General features: G+C 34.2%; 1 protein-coding gene across 1 annotated transcript in view; it reads left to right on the top strand.

Annotated features, from left to right (window-relative positions):
• The window catches only part of GID4 (GID complex subunit 4 homolog), a 33446-nt gene that overhangs the window by 13991 nt on the left and 6578 nt on the right, over positions 1-12877 (top strand). The window contains exons 3-4 of the mRNA XM_074208446.1: positions 5015-5122; positions 10674-10775. Of these exons, the coding sequence (XP_074064547.1) occupies positions 5015-5122; positions 10674-10775 (210 nt within the window). The remainder of the gene's footprint in view (positions 1-5014; positions 5123-10673; positions 10776-12877) is intronic.

The following is a 12877-nucleotide window of genomic DNA, read 5'->3' as shown; positions in this document are numbered from 1 at the left end:
TCTAGCCTTGGAGGCAGGAAGCCCTGGGTTCAAGTCCTGTGTCTATCACATACTAGCTTCTTGTTCTTAGACAAACGAGGCCCTTACTCTCTTAGTATTCCCTGGCAATTCTCTAAGACTTTTATAAGTTTTAGGACATGTTTAAAAAAATAAATATTTTTAGCTCCCCGGAGCTTCCCGTTTTGATGAAAACATGGATTTCATTTTTGTACCTGAGGGTAGTATTGAGCCAATTAGGTGCCATGCCCTGGTGCTGAGATTGGTTAGGCCTTGAAACTCTCATCTATCTCTTTATTTTATCTCACATTTGAGATCGTAAGGCCCTAGAGGACAAGTATCATATATAGTTTTTTTCTCCTACATTATTCAGCAGTGTACTAGATCCATAGTAGTCAGCAAATATTTGAGTGAATGAATTTAAGAAAACCATAATTCATATTTGTAATTATTTAAACAATGAAAGGGGATTTAAGCAAAATTGCTTACGATTTTTGAAAAAGGCTAAGACAAATTACACATGGTGTTGATCATTGTCCTTTTAGTATTGTATGAAGAAAAAAATCTTTTCATATCTGTTTAGCCTATTTAAAAGGAATTCATCCTTCCAATGACATTACCGTTATCTTGACATTTGTGCTGATAACTAAAATAGATCATTAGATATAGATAACAAATTGGAAAGACAAAATATGGACTTTAAAAATATGGGTTTATGCCTTTTGGTCCAATTTGATGACCAACAGAATTTAATAAGACAGGTCACTAGAAAATTATTAGAGGCACCTAATCAGAAATCAATCTAGCTAAAATTTATAAGTTATAATTTACTGCCATTTTTTCTTCTTTGGAGGAAAGAGGAGACTACTGACAATAGGAAGGTGTTTAGCTTTGCCATCAGAAGATGTGTTAAGTCCCTGTACTTCAAGTGTGTGATTTAAAGCATATTAGCATCCCCTTTCTGGCCCCTTTGTTTCACCCCTCCTATGAAATGAGGGGATTGAATTTATACCTATCTTAAAGGTACTTCTAGGTCTAAAATATAAACTATGAACCTTATGCAGGAGAAATCAGTTGTTTTTATTTGGGGGCACGGGGAGTCGGGGGTGGGGTAGTCAGTTTAATAAGCATTGTCATGTCTCTGACCCTCTTGGAGTATATGATTTTAAGGTTTTTATAATTAGGGGTCTTTAGAGTTCATCTAGTTTAATCCTTTCATTTTAGAAGTAGGGTCCAGAGATGTGCGAAAGGACTTTAAGCAGGGTCACAGAGGAGTAGTAAGGTCAGTAGTGTATCTAGGACTTGATTCTGACCTTTGAAATACAGATTGTTTTTTTCTACCACCTTTTGTTTCCCTCCTTAATATTAATTTAAATATGTTGGCCTTAATTGCCTTCTTTTTCAGGTCTGTCCATTTTTAGAAGCCAAGGGTGGTAGTTTTTTTTAATTGTTTTTTGAATTTTACAATTTTCACCCCAATCTTGCTTCCCTCCCCCCACACCCCACAGACAGCAGTCTGATAGTCTTTACATTGTTTCCTTGCTATACACTGATCAAAATAGAATGTGTTGAGAGAGAAATCAGATCCTTAAGGAAAAAATAAAAGAGATAATAAAATTACATAATAAGATACCTTTTTTAAAAAATTAAATATCTTTGGTCTTTGTTTAAACTCCACAATTCTTTCTTTGGATACAGATGGTATTCTCCATGGAAGATACCCTAAAATTGTCCCTGATTGTTGTATTGATGAAATCCCATTAAGGTTAAACATCACCCTCATATTGCTGTTATGGTCCGCAGTATTGTTCTGGTTCTGCTCATCTCGCTTAGCATCAATTCGTGCAAAGCCTTCCAGGCTTCTTTGAAATTCCATCCCTCCTGGTTTCTAATAGAATAAGAGTGTTCCACAATGTACATATACCACAATTTGTTCAGCCATTCCCCAATTGATGGACATTCACTCAATTTCCAATTCTTTATCACCACAAACAAGGCTGTTATGAATATTTTTGTACAAGTGATTTTTTTTTTTACCCATTTTCATGGTCTTTTTAGGGTATAGACCTAGTAGTGGTATTGCTAGATCAAAGGGTATGCACATTTTTATTGCCTCTTGGGTGTAATTCCAGATTGCTATCCAGAAAGGTTGGATGAGTTCACAGCTTCGCCAACAATGTATTAGTGTCCCAGATTTCCCACATCCCTTCCAACATTGATCATTGTCCTTTCTGGTCATGTTGGCCAGTCTGAGAGGTGTGGGGTGGTACCTCAGAGATGCTTTAATTTGCATTTCTCTAAACAGTAATGATTTAGAGCAATTTTTCATATGACTTTGATTTCCTCATCTGTAAATTGCCTCTACATGTCCTTTGACCATTTGTCAATTGTGGAATGGCTTGTTTTTTGACTCAGATCTCTATATATTTTAGACATGAGTCCTTTATCAGAAATACTAGTTATAAAAATTCTTTCCCAATTTACTACATTTCTTTTGATCTTGGTTATAGTGGTTTTGTCTGTGCAAAAGCCTTTTAATTTAATGTAATCAAAATCATCTAGTTTGTTTTTAATGATGTTCTCCATCTCTTCCTTGGTCATAAACTGCTTCCCTTTCCATAGATCTGACAGATAAACTCCTTGATCTCCTAGTTTGCTTATAATATTTTTTATGTCTAAATCCTGTATACATTTTGATCTTATCTTGGTATAGGTTGTGAGGTCTTGATCTAATCCAAGTTTTTTCCATACTAACTTTCCCAACAGTTTTTTATCGAAGAGAGAGTTTTTATCCCAATAGCTGGACAATTTGGATTTATCAAATGGCAGATAACTATAATCATTTCCTGCTATTGCACCTAGTCTATTCCACCACTCTGTTTCTTAGCCAATACCAGACAGTTTTGATGACTGATACTTTTTAATGTAATTTTAGATCTTATAGGGCTAAGTCACCTTCTTTTGCACTTTTTTCATTAATTCCCTGGAAATTTTTGACCTTTTTATTTCTCCATATGAATTTACTTACAATTTTTTCTAACTCAATAAAGTAATTTTTTTTGAATTTTGATTGTTAGGGCACTAAATACGTAGTTTAATTTTGGTAGAATTGTCATTTTTATTATATTAGCTCAGCCTATCCATGAGCAGGTGATATTTGCCCAGTTATTTAAATCTGAGTTTATTTGTGTGAGAAGCGTTTTGTAATTGTTTTCAAAAAGTTTCTGAGTCTGCCTTGGCAGGTAGACTCCCAAGTATTTTATATTGTCTGAAGTTACTTTGAATGGGATTTCTCTTTCTAGCTCTTTCAGCTCTATCTTCCTAGTCATATATAGAAATGTTGAGGATTTATGAGGGTTTCTTTTATATTCAAGGGTGGTAGTTTTATAAATTTTATTTTGAAAGTCATTCCTAATGCTTTTTATTGGTGAATCTTATTATTTCTTGTCAAATGTAATCTGTGGTCTTGTGGGGGAAAAAAAACATGAAGACTACAATTTTATATTTGAAGTATTTTCCATTTTCATCTAATTTATTCACTCTTAAACAGAGAAATTGTGTACTGTGCACTGTGTTCATTGTTGAGGAAGAAATAAACATGAATAATAAAATAGCTTCAAGCCCCAAGGAGTTTAGTCTTGTAGAGAGAAGACCACAAATAACTCTAATATAAGTTAGATTACTCATTTAATTGGTAATCTTTATATATAAACAAATAGGATATCTGCTTGCTTTATATTTTCTTGAAGCTTTCTCTCTAAAAAATAAACAAATTTTTCCATTCATTAGATCTTTTTAAATAAGTTGTAAACATAGTAAAGGTCATTCTTGATTTTATGAAACTTTTAGGATTGTGTGTACCTCGTTTATTCTAATCTGATATAGTATAGTCAATTCAACAAACAAAGTTTTCTCTGGAACTTTGACATTATTGAGGGAAAGAAACTATTGCATCTATATACATATGTGTTGGTATGTATAATGCACTGAAAATGGAGGAAGAAGAGAGCTGTTTATATAAATGCTAAATTGTATGAAGCATTTGATGGGAGAAAAGTGGCTTTCTTTGTCACAATTCTTTAATGGGGGCATGGGGGAAACTAATAATAAAGCTGACATTTTGAATATTTTTTATCATGTTGAAAACACCATAAGAGGTTATAGAGAATTTTAAAAAATGTGGCCTTATTTGTATTTTTGGAAGGGAGTGGAGCAGAGAAGGAGACCTAGGAAGACTTAAGAGTCCATTCTCTTTGAATATATACTAGCAGTCTGATCCTGATCCCAGACAACTCTCTGAGATAGTGGTGGAACAGGTGCTTTTACTACTTTGGAGAGAGGTGTTTCCTCACTGGGAGTTCCCTATATCAGTGGAATTACAGGTCTGACTGTATATATATGTAGACACACACATACATATTACACCCACACCCATATGACTTGCTCTTTTTTTGTATATATGAATATGCTCATTTTATTTGATATCAGTTGAATTCAGAATTATTCTGATCTCAACTGATAACAATAAAATGAGCATATTCTTTTTTCAAAATAGAATGGATGAGGCTTAAATATGAAACCATGAATTGTTTTTTTGTTTATGTATATAAAATCAAAGCTGTTCTTGTCCTGCTTTAGTTCTTAAGCATTTAGTGTGTAACCACTTACTTTGGTTAGTTTGCTTTGAAACTATTCTTTGAAAAAACAAGACACACTAAGCTATAATCTGCTTTACCAAGGTGTTATTTAAGCTCCTGTGACAGAAATATTTTGATTAGTGATTCTGCACTTCTGGCATCAGACTTTTAAAATGCCCTAACACGGGAGAGTCTATCTATTATTAGTGGCTAGCTTGAATAAAATGAAGGGTTTACAGCCTCTGCTGTAGATTTGTTTCCAATCTATAGATTTTAACTATTTTAGATCACTGCTTAGGAATGTTAATTTTCATCCAAGTATTCAAATGAAAAAGATTGAGTTTTTGCTAAGAGTTTAAAAATATTTTGTTTTGCTATAGGAATACCCAACTCTTACCACCTTCTTTGAAGGGGAAATAATCAGCAAAAAGCACCCATTTTTAACCAGAAAGTGGGATGCAGATGAGGATGTAGATCGTAAACACTGGGTGAGTAACTCCTTGAATAATCCATTTTGACCCTTCCAATGACATTTTGATAACTCAGGGTAATGAGATTTAGGATCTTTTAGGCTATTCAGCATTTCCAGACCAAAAGAGAAAAAAAAACAACTTCTCTTAATTGATCACACTTCTGTTTTCTTATTGAAAGTTAAAGGTATGAGCAAAATGAGGATTTGTTCCATTATACTCAAAGATGATCTTATTAATGTGAATACTTCTTCCATCAGTGCAGTGAAATCCATCCACAATTGATAGACTTGTGGGCATCTTCCTCATGTTTGATTCAGAGTGGCCACCCAGTATGTTGGGGAATATTCTTGAGTTTTTGAAACATCTGAAGGAGTACTATGGGAGCACAAGTATCCGAGTTCACATTTGAACTCAGGTCCTCCTGACTCCAGGACCAATGCTTTCTGTCTCTGAATCACCTAACTGCCCCCAGCTGTGACTTTTATGTCACAATTTATATTCATAACTTCAAGCTTGGTGACACAATGTATAAAGTGCTAGTCTGAGTCAGGAGAACCTGAATTCAGATCCTTCCTTAGACACAACAGCTGTTGAAGCCCTGGGCAAGTCACTTAACTTCTGTTTGCTTTAGCTTCTTCAATTGTAAAATGGATATAGTAATAGCACCTACAACCTTCCAGGCTTCTTGTGAGAATCTATGTTTGTAAAGTGCTTGATGTACAGCATTAGTAGGCACATGAAACTGTACAAATAGTGACTATTGTTATTAGCCTATATGTTATTAGCCATATAATATTGTCCTTTACTTTGATATTTCACCTTCAGTTAGGTCAGCAAAAATTAGTTTTGTTTAAGCTAAAATAAAAATTATTGATTCAGTTGATTTTTTTTGAAGCTCAATATTTTTTTATAAGATTTTAAGTGATTTAACAAATCTGCATAGAAACCAGCAATTTGTGTAAGATAGTCAAGATATGATATGACTCTAGGACCAATGCTCTCTATCTCCTGCACCACCTAGCTGTCCCCAGCTGTGACTTTTATGTCACAATTTATATTCATTACTTCAAGCTTGGTGACACAATGTATAAAGTGCTGGTGTGAGTCAGGAAAACCTGTGTTCATTAAAAACCTCTGCTCTGATGTTAGTAGGGGAACCATTGGAATTCATTGAGCAGCATAGAGTGACATGGTTAATCTGTGATTTTGGATGTCACTAAGACTGCTTTTGAGAAATGGCATGGAAAACCAAGAGTCTTATGACTTGGAGATTAACTAGTGTAGGGGAGAGTTGCAGGTTGGGGAGAGGGAATGAACTAGGACAGAGTGAGTTGAGAGGTGACAGATTCAAGAGAGACTAGGGAGAGAGAATCTAGTCTTAACAACTGATAGGTGATGTGAGTAAAAGAGAGTAAGAAGTCAGGAGTGACAATAAAGTTGAAGCCCTAGGTGATTAGGAGGATTGTAGGAGGTGATAAGAGGATAGGGTAATTTGGAAGATAAGTGAATTTGGGTTAAAAGATAATGAATTCTGTTTAAATAGAGGTTGAGATGCCTACAGAAAGGTAAATGAGATTATCTCAGAGAAGGGTCCATAGCTTGGACACACAGAATAAGTTTCCTGTGGAAGGTGAGATTTGAGCTGAATCTTCAAGGATGGCAAAGAAACCAGGAGGCAGTCAACAAACACTTTGATGTGCCAGATTGTGTACTAAGCTCAAAATTACAAAGAAAGTAAAAAACAACCCCTACCCTCAGGGTGCTCAAAATAGGCAAAATAGCTATGTGTAACTATAAGATACATGAGTAGTGTATATTATATAAATATGTGTGTATGTACTATTTATGCATATATATGTGTTATATATATTTACATACACATATAAAATAGAACTGGAAGATTAATGCCTTCAGAAGGCATTAATATAGGATATTGTGAAAAGCTTCTAACAAAAAGTAGGATTTTAGCTGAGACTTGAAGGAACTCCTGGAGGCCAGGAAGCCGAGACAAAGAGGAAGAGAATTCCAACCGTGAGGTATGACCAGTGAACTGACACAAAGTCTGAAGATGGAATGTTGTATTTCAGGAACAGCCAAGAGGTTAATGTTACTGAATCTCAGTGGGAAGTTTAGGATGTGAGAATACTGGGAGGATGGGGTTAGAAAGAGCTTTAAAAGCCAAACTGAATTTCATATTTGTTCCTGGAGGTACAGTGAATGACCTGTTGGAGTTTGTTAGGGGAGAGAAATGTGTGTGTCTGTAGGATATGGTCAGATCTGAGCATTAGGAAGATCACTTTGATAGAATGAAGGATGTGAAATTCAACAGTCTATGAAATATTAATGAACATCACATAGAGAAAGCACATGGTAGATATATCTAGGTTGCAAGGTATAATTGACAAGAAACTTTGTAGAACAGGAGATGTCATTAAGCAATTATGTGATAGAAAAGATGTGCTGTTCACATGGAGAGAGATAACAGATGGGTAGCCGAAATGCTCCCCTGATTACCCTTTCAAAATCAGAAAACAACAAGGAAGGGCGCCCCAAAACGTTAAATGACTTCCCTTATGAGAAGACTGAACAGGAGTTGCCCAGGAAAGGCCAACATGGTTAGAGTAAGATCTGTATCATGAGAAGGAACTTTTAAATTGCGATCATTGATCTTGATCCATTTGAACATTGTTTTAAATGAGCAAATAATCCTAGAATTAGTGTACTAGTTAAATAACCTTATTAAATTCAATCTTCTTCCTGCTAGAGGCACCAAGGACAGAAAGGTAAATCTAAAATTTGACAAAGGATGACGGAGCAGAAAACAGATAATATAAACATTGACGTTCATTTTTTTCCATAATCCACTTATTTAAACACCTGGTCAGAGCAAAAACTTCTGTGTTAGGCCATTGAAGGGAGAGGGATAGAGAGAGAGAGAGAGAGAAGGAAGGAGAGAGAGGCTGTGTGTGTGTGTGTGTGTGAAAAACTCAGATAATTTAGTGGAAAGAAAAGCCATTAAGAAGTGAGACAATTATTCCTATTAATGGAGAGTAGCCAGGAAAAACTTAGAATATTTTTCATTTTCTCTCTTATAGCCAAGAAAAAAAAATTGGCATTTTCCTACTAGCTTTTCAGTATAATTGAAACCAGTCAGTTGCCTTTTTAAAAGTTTCTATTTATTGACAAAAATAGGTATTCCAGAATTTTATTCTTTCCATTGGTTTTCATAAATTTGGTGGCCTGTTTTAGCTCTTGATTCTGGTTTATCAGTCTTCCTTTAAAAGACTTATTTCTATGTGGCCCTTGCTTCATAATTATTTTCATAAGCCTTAGAAGTAGTAGTAATGAGGGGTGAGGTATAACTCTTGAGGCATACTAAGGATCAGCTCTTTTTGTCAACCGATGTAAAATAATGCTATTTTCCTAGGTATATTAGGGCCCTGATAGAGAAACCACTGAGTTTTTTCAAACTTGACAACCATTATCTACTTATAATGTTTCATATGGGTTCAGATGATCCTAACCAGAAGGAACTAAAGAAACATTGCTAGAGGTTGTGGAGATGTTTGTGTAAGAAGCTGAAGACCTTAAATATACAGGTTGATACCAATAAAGGTATAGTCAGAAGAGAGGCAAATTTGGAAAGTAAAGAGTTGGTTAAAAATTTGATTTGTATTCTGGACTATGGCTTACAATCCATTATTTCTATATTTTAAGCCATAGGGTAAAGTGTACCTAATTGGGGTTGGAAATATATTTGCCTCGTAATCATGCTAGTTTGATCAGTTTCTGTTCATACTGATTGATGGAGCTGGAAGAAATCACACTTGTGCCGATTGGGTCTTTACAGTTGCAAATTAATTTTATTTAATTTGCCCTCTATTTCCTTCTCTTGCTTCCTCATTTGAGAAAATCAAGAATATCCCATCTTGAAATCCTTCCCTTTCAATATCACATCTCAAAATCCCTCTTCATATTTTTTCTGAGGAAAGAATACCCTTTTCTGTGTCAGCATCAATCCTTCTAATTGTGCCCTTGATGTTCTTTCCTCCTATATTCTCTGGAAACTTTATTTATTGGCTATTGGACATTTCTCCCTTGACTGTATTCATAGGTTTTCCCTGTCCTTAAAGTTTTCATTTGATTCTGTCATCCTTGTAAGTTGTTGGTCCATATCCTTATTTTCATTACCAAACTCTCAGAATCATCTGTAATGACTGCTTCTGTTTTTTCACTAGATTTGCCCTCTCCATGGTTATGAATTATTTTTCTTTACTAAAAATGATTTTATAGTGTCTTTTGTTTATAACATACCCCTTCCTAGCTCATGTTGATTGATCTTAGCAGCCACAATTTGACATATATATATATATATATATATATATATATATATATATATATATATATATATATATATATATATATATTGATCCTTATAGAGTAATAACATTTTTGGTCCTCTTTGAGTATGAAGGACCAAACAACCATTTGTGAATATGGTGCTAATCTTAGTTTCCTGTTTTCCTCCTCTCCATCTCTGTGCACCAACCTATGGTCAGAGTGCCAGAGGCTTTTGAACTGGAGTTGCTGACTGATGTTTCCTTTGGTTTTATTGGTTATTGCTTCATTTTGATATCCTTTTAAAACTTTTCTGGGGAATTTCATATTATTATATTTGATGGAAGTCTGTCTCTTAATTTTTCTATGCCTTGGTCAACTCTTATTCATAATCAATAATAGTTTTTTATGAAGTTCAAATAAGATATCAAAAATACAAGTTTACAAAATGTCATGGATAGGCATATTTATTTACATACACACCACATACACAAATAGCTTATTATATGGTGATTCCTAATCATAAAACTCCAATCCAGTGAGTTCACCAGCTATCCCTTTCTTTCCATTTTGTCTAGAGTTTTAAAAATATTTAATTGGGTTTCAATATCCTACTTTGCTACCATTAGGAGTAATATGTCTCACTCTGAAAATTTCTTGACCATGAGAATCTTACGTTGTGAAAATGAATTGGTATCCTATTTTTGTTAGCACTTAAATGTTTCTTCATTTTATTCTCTACTGAAAGTAAATTTAGTTCATATTTTTGGTGAAATGGTTTTGTTTAAACCCATTTTGTTTAAAAACAATTGTTTAAAATCATTTTGTTTAAAACCAATAATATTTCAGTCTGAAGAGTGGGATTTATTTAAATTGTATTCCTTCAGGATTTAATTTACTTTTTGTTTTTTTAACTTTTAGTTTTTAACCTTGATTTCTGTCACTATTCTAATGTTTTTTAAAGAATGCATTATTTGATGTTTATGTTCCTTTGGTTTTTGAGGCAGGAATCCAAATAGGTACTCTTGAGACCTAATATGGATTCAATATGAATGACTCAGATAGTAAACCTTATCTTAATGTATGTAATCTTAGTCTCTTTTTTATTTTGAGTTGAATCTATGACTGTCAAAATTTGAAAACTGTTATGCCTAGACAATATGGATACAATTCTGAAATGTTATTTTGTTAGTGGAAAACATTGTGCTTTTTTTTCTTTTGCTTTCAGGGCAAGTTTCAGGCTTTTTACCAGTATGCAAAATCATTTAATTCCGATGACTTCGATTATGAAGAACTGAAGAATGGTGATTATGTCTTCATGAGGTGGAAGGTAAGTACTGTACTTTGAGTAGTCTCTCAGGGAATTAGGCTTCACTATTATCTGTAATTTAAGTTATGTATCCATTCTTCAGAGAAAATTCCTTCTTACCAAAGATTTCTCATATTTAATATTGAATGCATCTTGTTTTTATATCATTGGCTAACTGAAACACAGATCCAGAAGAGTAGTTATAAAAGCATGCACGTTCTAACTACTATTCTCTCAAACGATTTATATAGGTTGAACTAAAAACTTAAAATTGTGTACTAGGACATTTGGGACACCTTATATTCAGACTTTAGTGATCAGCATGTTTATTCTTATCTAAGTTAATATTAAATCACTCTCATGATGTTGGAATTTTTTTCTAAATTTAATTTTTTTCACCAGTCCAGATCTCTTTGATGCTGCTTTTCTTCCCTCCCCCCATTCCTCCCCTGCCTCTCTTTTATCATATGGTATTACATACTCTTGGCTAAAGATGGTCTTGGTCCCCTTAAATTTAGCGAGCTATTGATGCTTATTTTAACAAGAGATCTCAGTTGCTATTTAAATCAAACCTTTTACCTACCATATTCCATCTCTTGGGCTCAGTGTAATACATTAACATCTCTTATCCCTAACAATGCAAGAAATATGGGAACAAGAATAGCATTTGGGTTTTCTACTCAGTCTTTGGTGCAAACCATCTAGTCTATGTTGTTCATTTGTTTTTTTTTGTTTCATAAAAATGTTTGTGTGCTCTATTTGTAATATCTTGTCTATTTTTTATTTAGTTGTAGCATACAATCATATATTAGCAAAATTGCAATTTTTTGTTGTGAGATATATATATATATATTCAAATTCATAGTAATTTTTTTTGTTTTGGGGAATTCACCTATTTCTATAGATCAGTGATAATTCCCACACCTAGCTATTTGTGCTCACTTAATGTTCTCATAGGGTTTTGTGAAAGTTGTAAAATAAATTTAATTCATTTAAGTGGTAAAAATGTTTTGTGTTAAGATGTGGGGAAATGGGAAAATTTTAATTTATTAGAATTATTTTTAAAATTTAATTTTTTTAAAGATGTTCATCGTTTGGACCTGGGGACTACCATATAATGCCCATGTGTCCTCCAAGTAGTCTCTTGTCTGATCTCTAATAGAATATATCTGTCTATCCTTTGGATTCTAGCATGAAAATAATAACTTCCTTTTTCTTTATTTTGATAACGTCATCAAGAGTGATTTCCTTCTCTTGATTCTGGTGAAGGGTCTTTTTGGTTTGGTTTTTGTTTTTGGTGGCAGGTTAGAGTGGGTGTCCTCTGGGGTATTTGTCCTCTGTGGGTTCTGCCCCTCTAAATTTTGGCTAGAGCCATCATTTGTTTTTTTGGAGTTGGGGGGGGGAGTTCCCGGGAAATGCTGCCTTCATGCCTCCATCTTGGCTCCCCACTTTTTCTGGGAAATTTGTTTTCTAAACATTCCAGAGACCCCCACAGATCTAGCCATTGCTCTAGACCTGTAGAGTCAAACTCAAATAGAAAGGGATCCCTGGGACTTCATATTGACTCAGAAAATCTCAAATTAACATGTATTTTTGTAAATATTTCCCAGTTAATTTTAATGTATTCTGATTTGTTGAAGCTATGGTACTGAGTTTGGCAACTGCTGTAAACATACTTTTGGGGTTTTTTTTCTTTTTTATTTAAGGCAATGCAGTTAAGTGTCTTGCCCAAGGTCACGCAGCTAGGCAATTGTTAAGTGTCTGAGGTCCTATTTCCTCCTGACTCCAGGGCTGGTGCTCTATCCACTGTGCCACCTAGCTGCCCCTGTAGACATATTTTTAATATTCTGGTGAGGTTCCTTAGTGAAGTAAAGACTTATTTTCCTTGGGTCATTTAACCTGTGGTTTGGGGGGAAAGATCATACTATCTTTTAAGTGGCTATTGTCAAGGGAACTCACAACATTACTTATTTTAAGATGTTGTGAAAACTGGTAGTATGTAGATGTTCAGAATATTTAAGCACTCTGTATTTGCTACTTAGTGCACACAGTGAACTGATTTCAGCCCAACAGTGGTATTCCTTTTCAAACTGCATGACTTAAGGTAGTCCAAGAAAACCAGA

This window comes from Macrotis lagotis, chromosome X, assembly GCF_037893015.1.
Source record: "Macrotis lagotis isolate mMagLag1 chromosome X, bilby.v1.9.chrom.fasta, whole genome shotgun sequence".
Classification (NCBI taxonomy): domain Eukaryota; kingdom Metazoa; phylum Chordata; class Mammalia; order Peramelemorphia; family Peramelidae; genus Macrotis; species Macrotis lagotis.
Note: the sequence above shows the minus strand (reverse complement) of the source record. Positions and strands in the feature narration are given on the sequence as shown.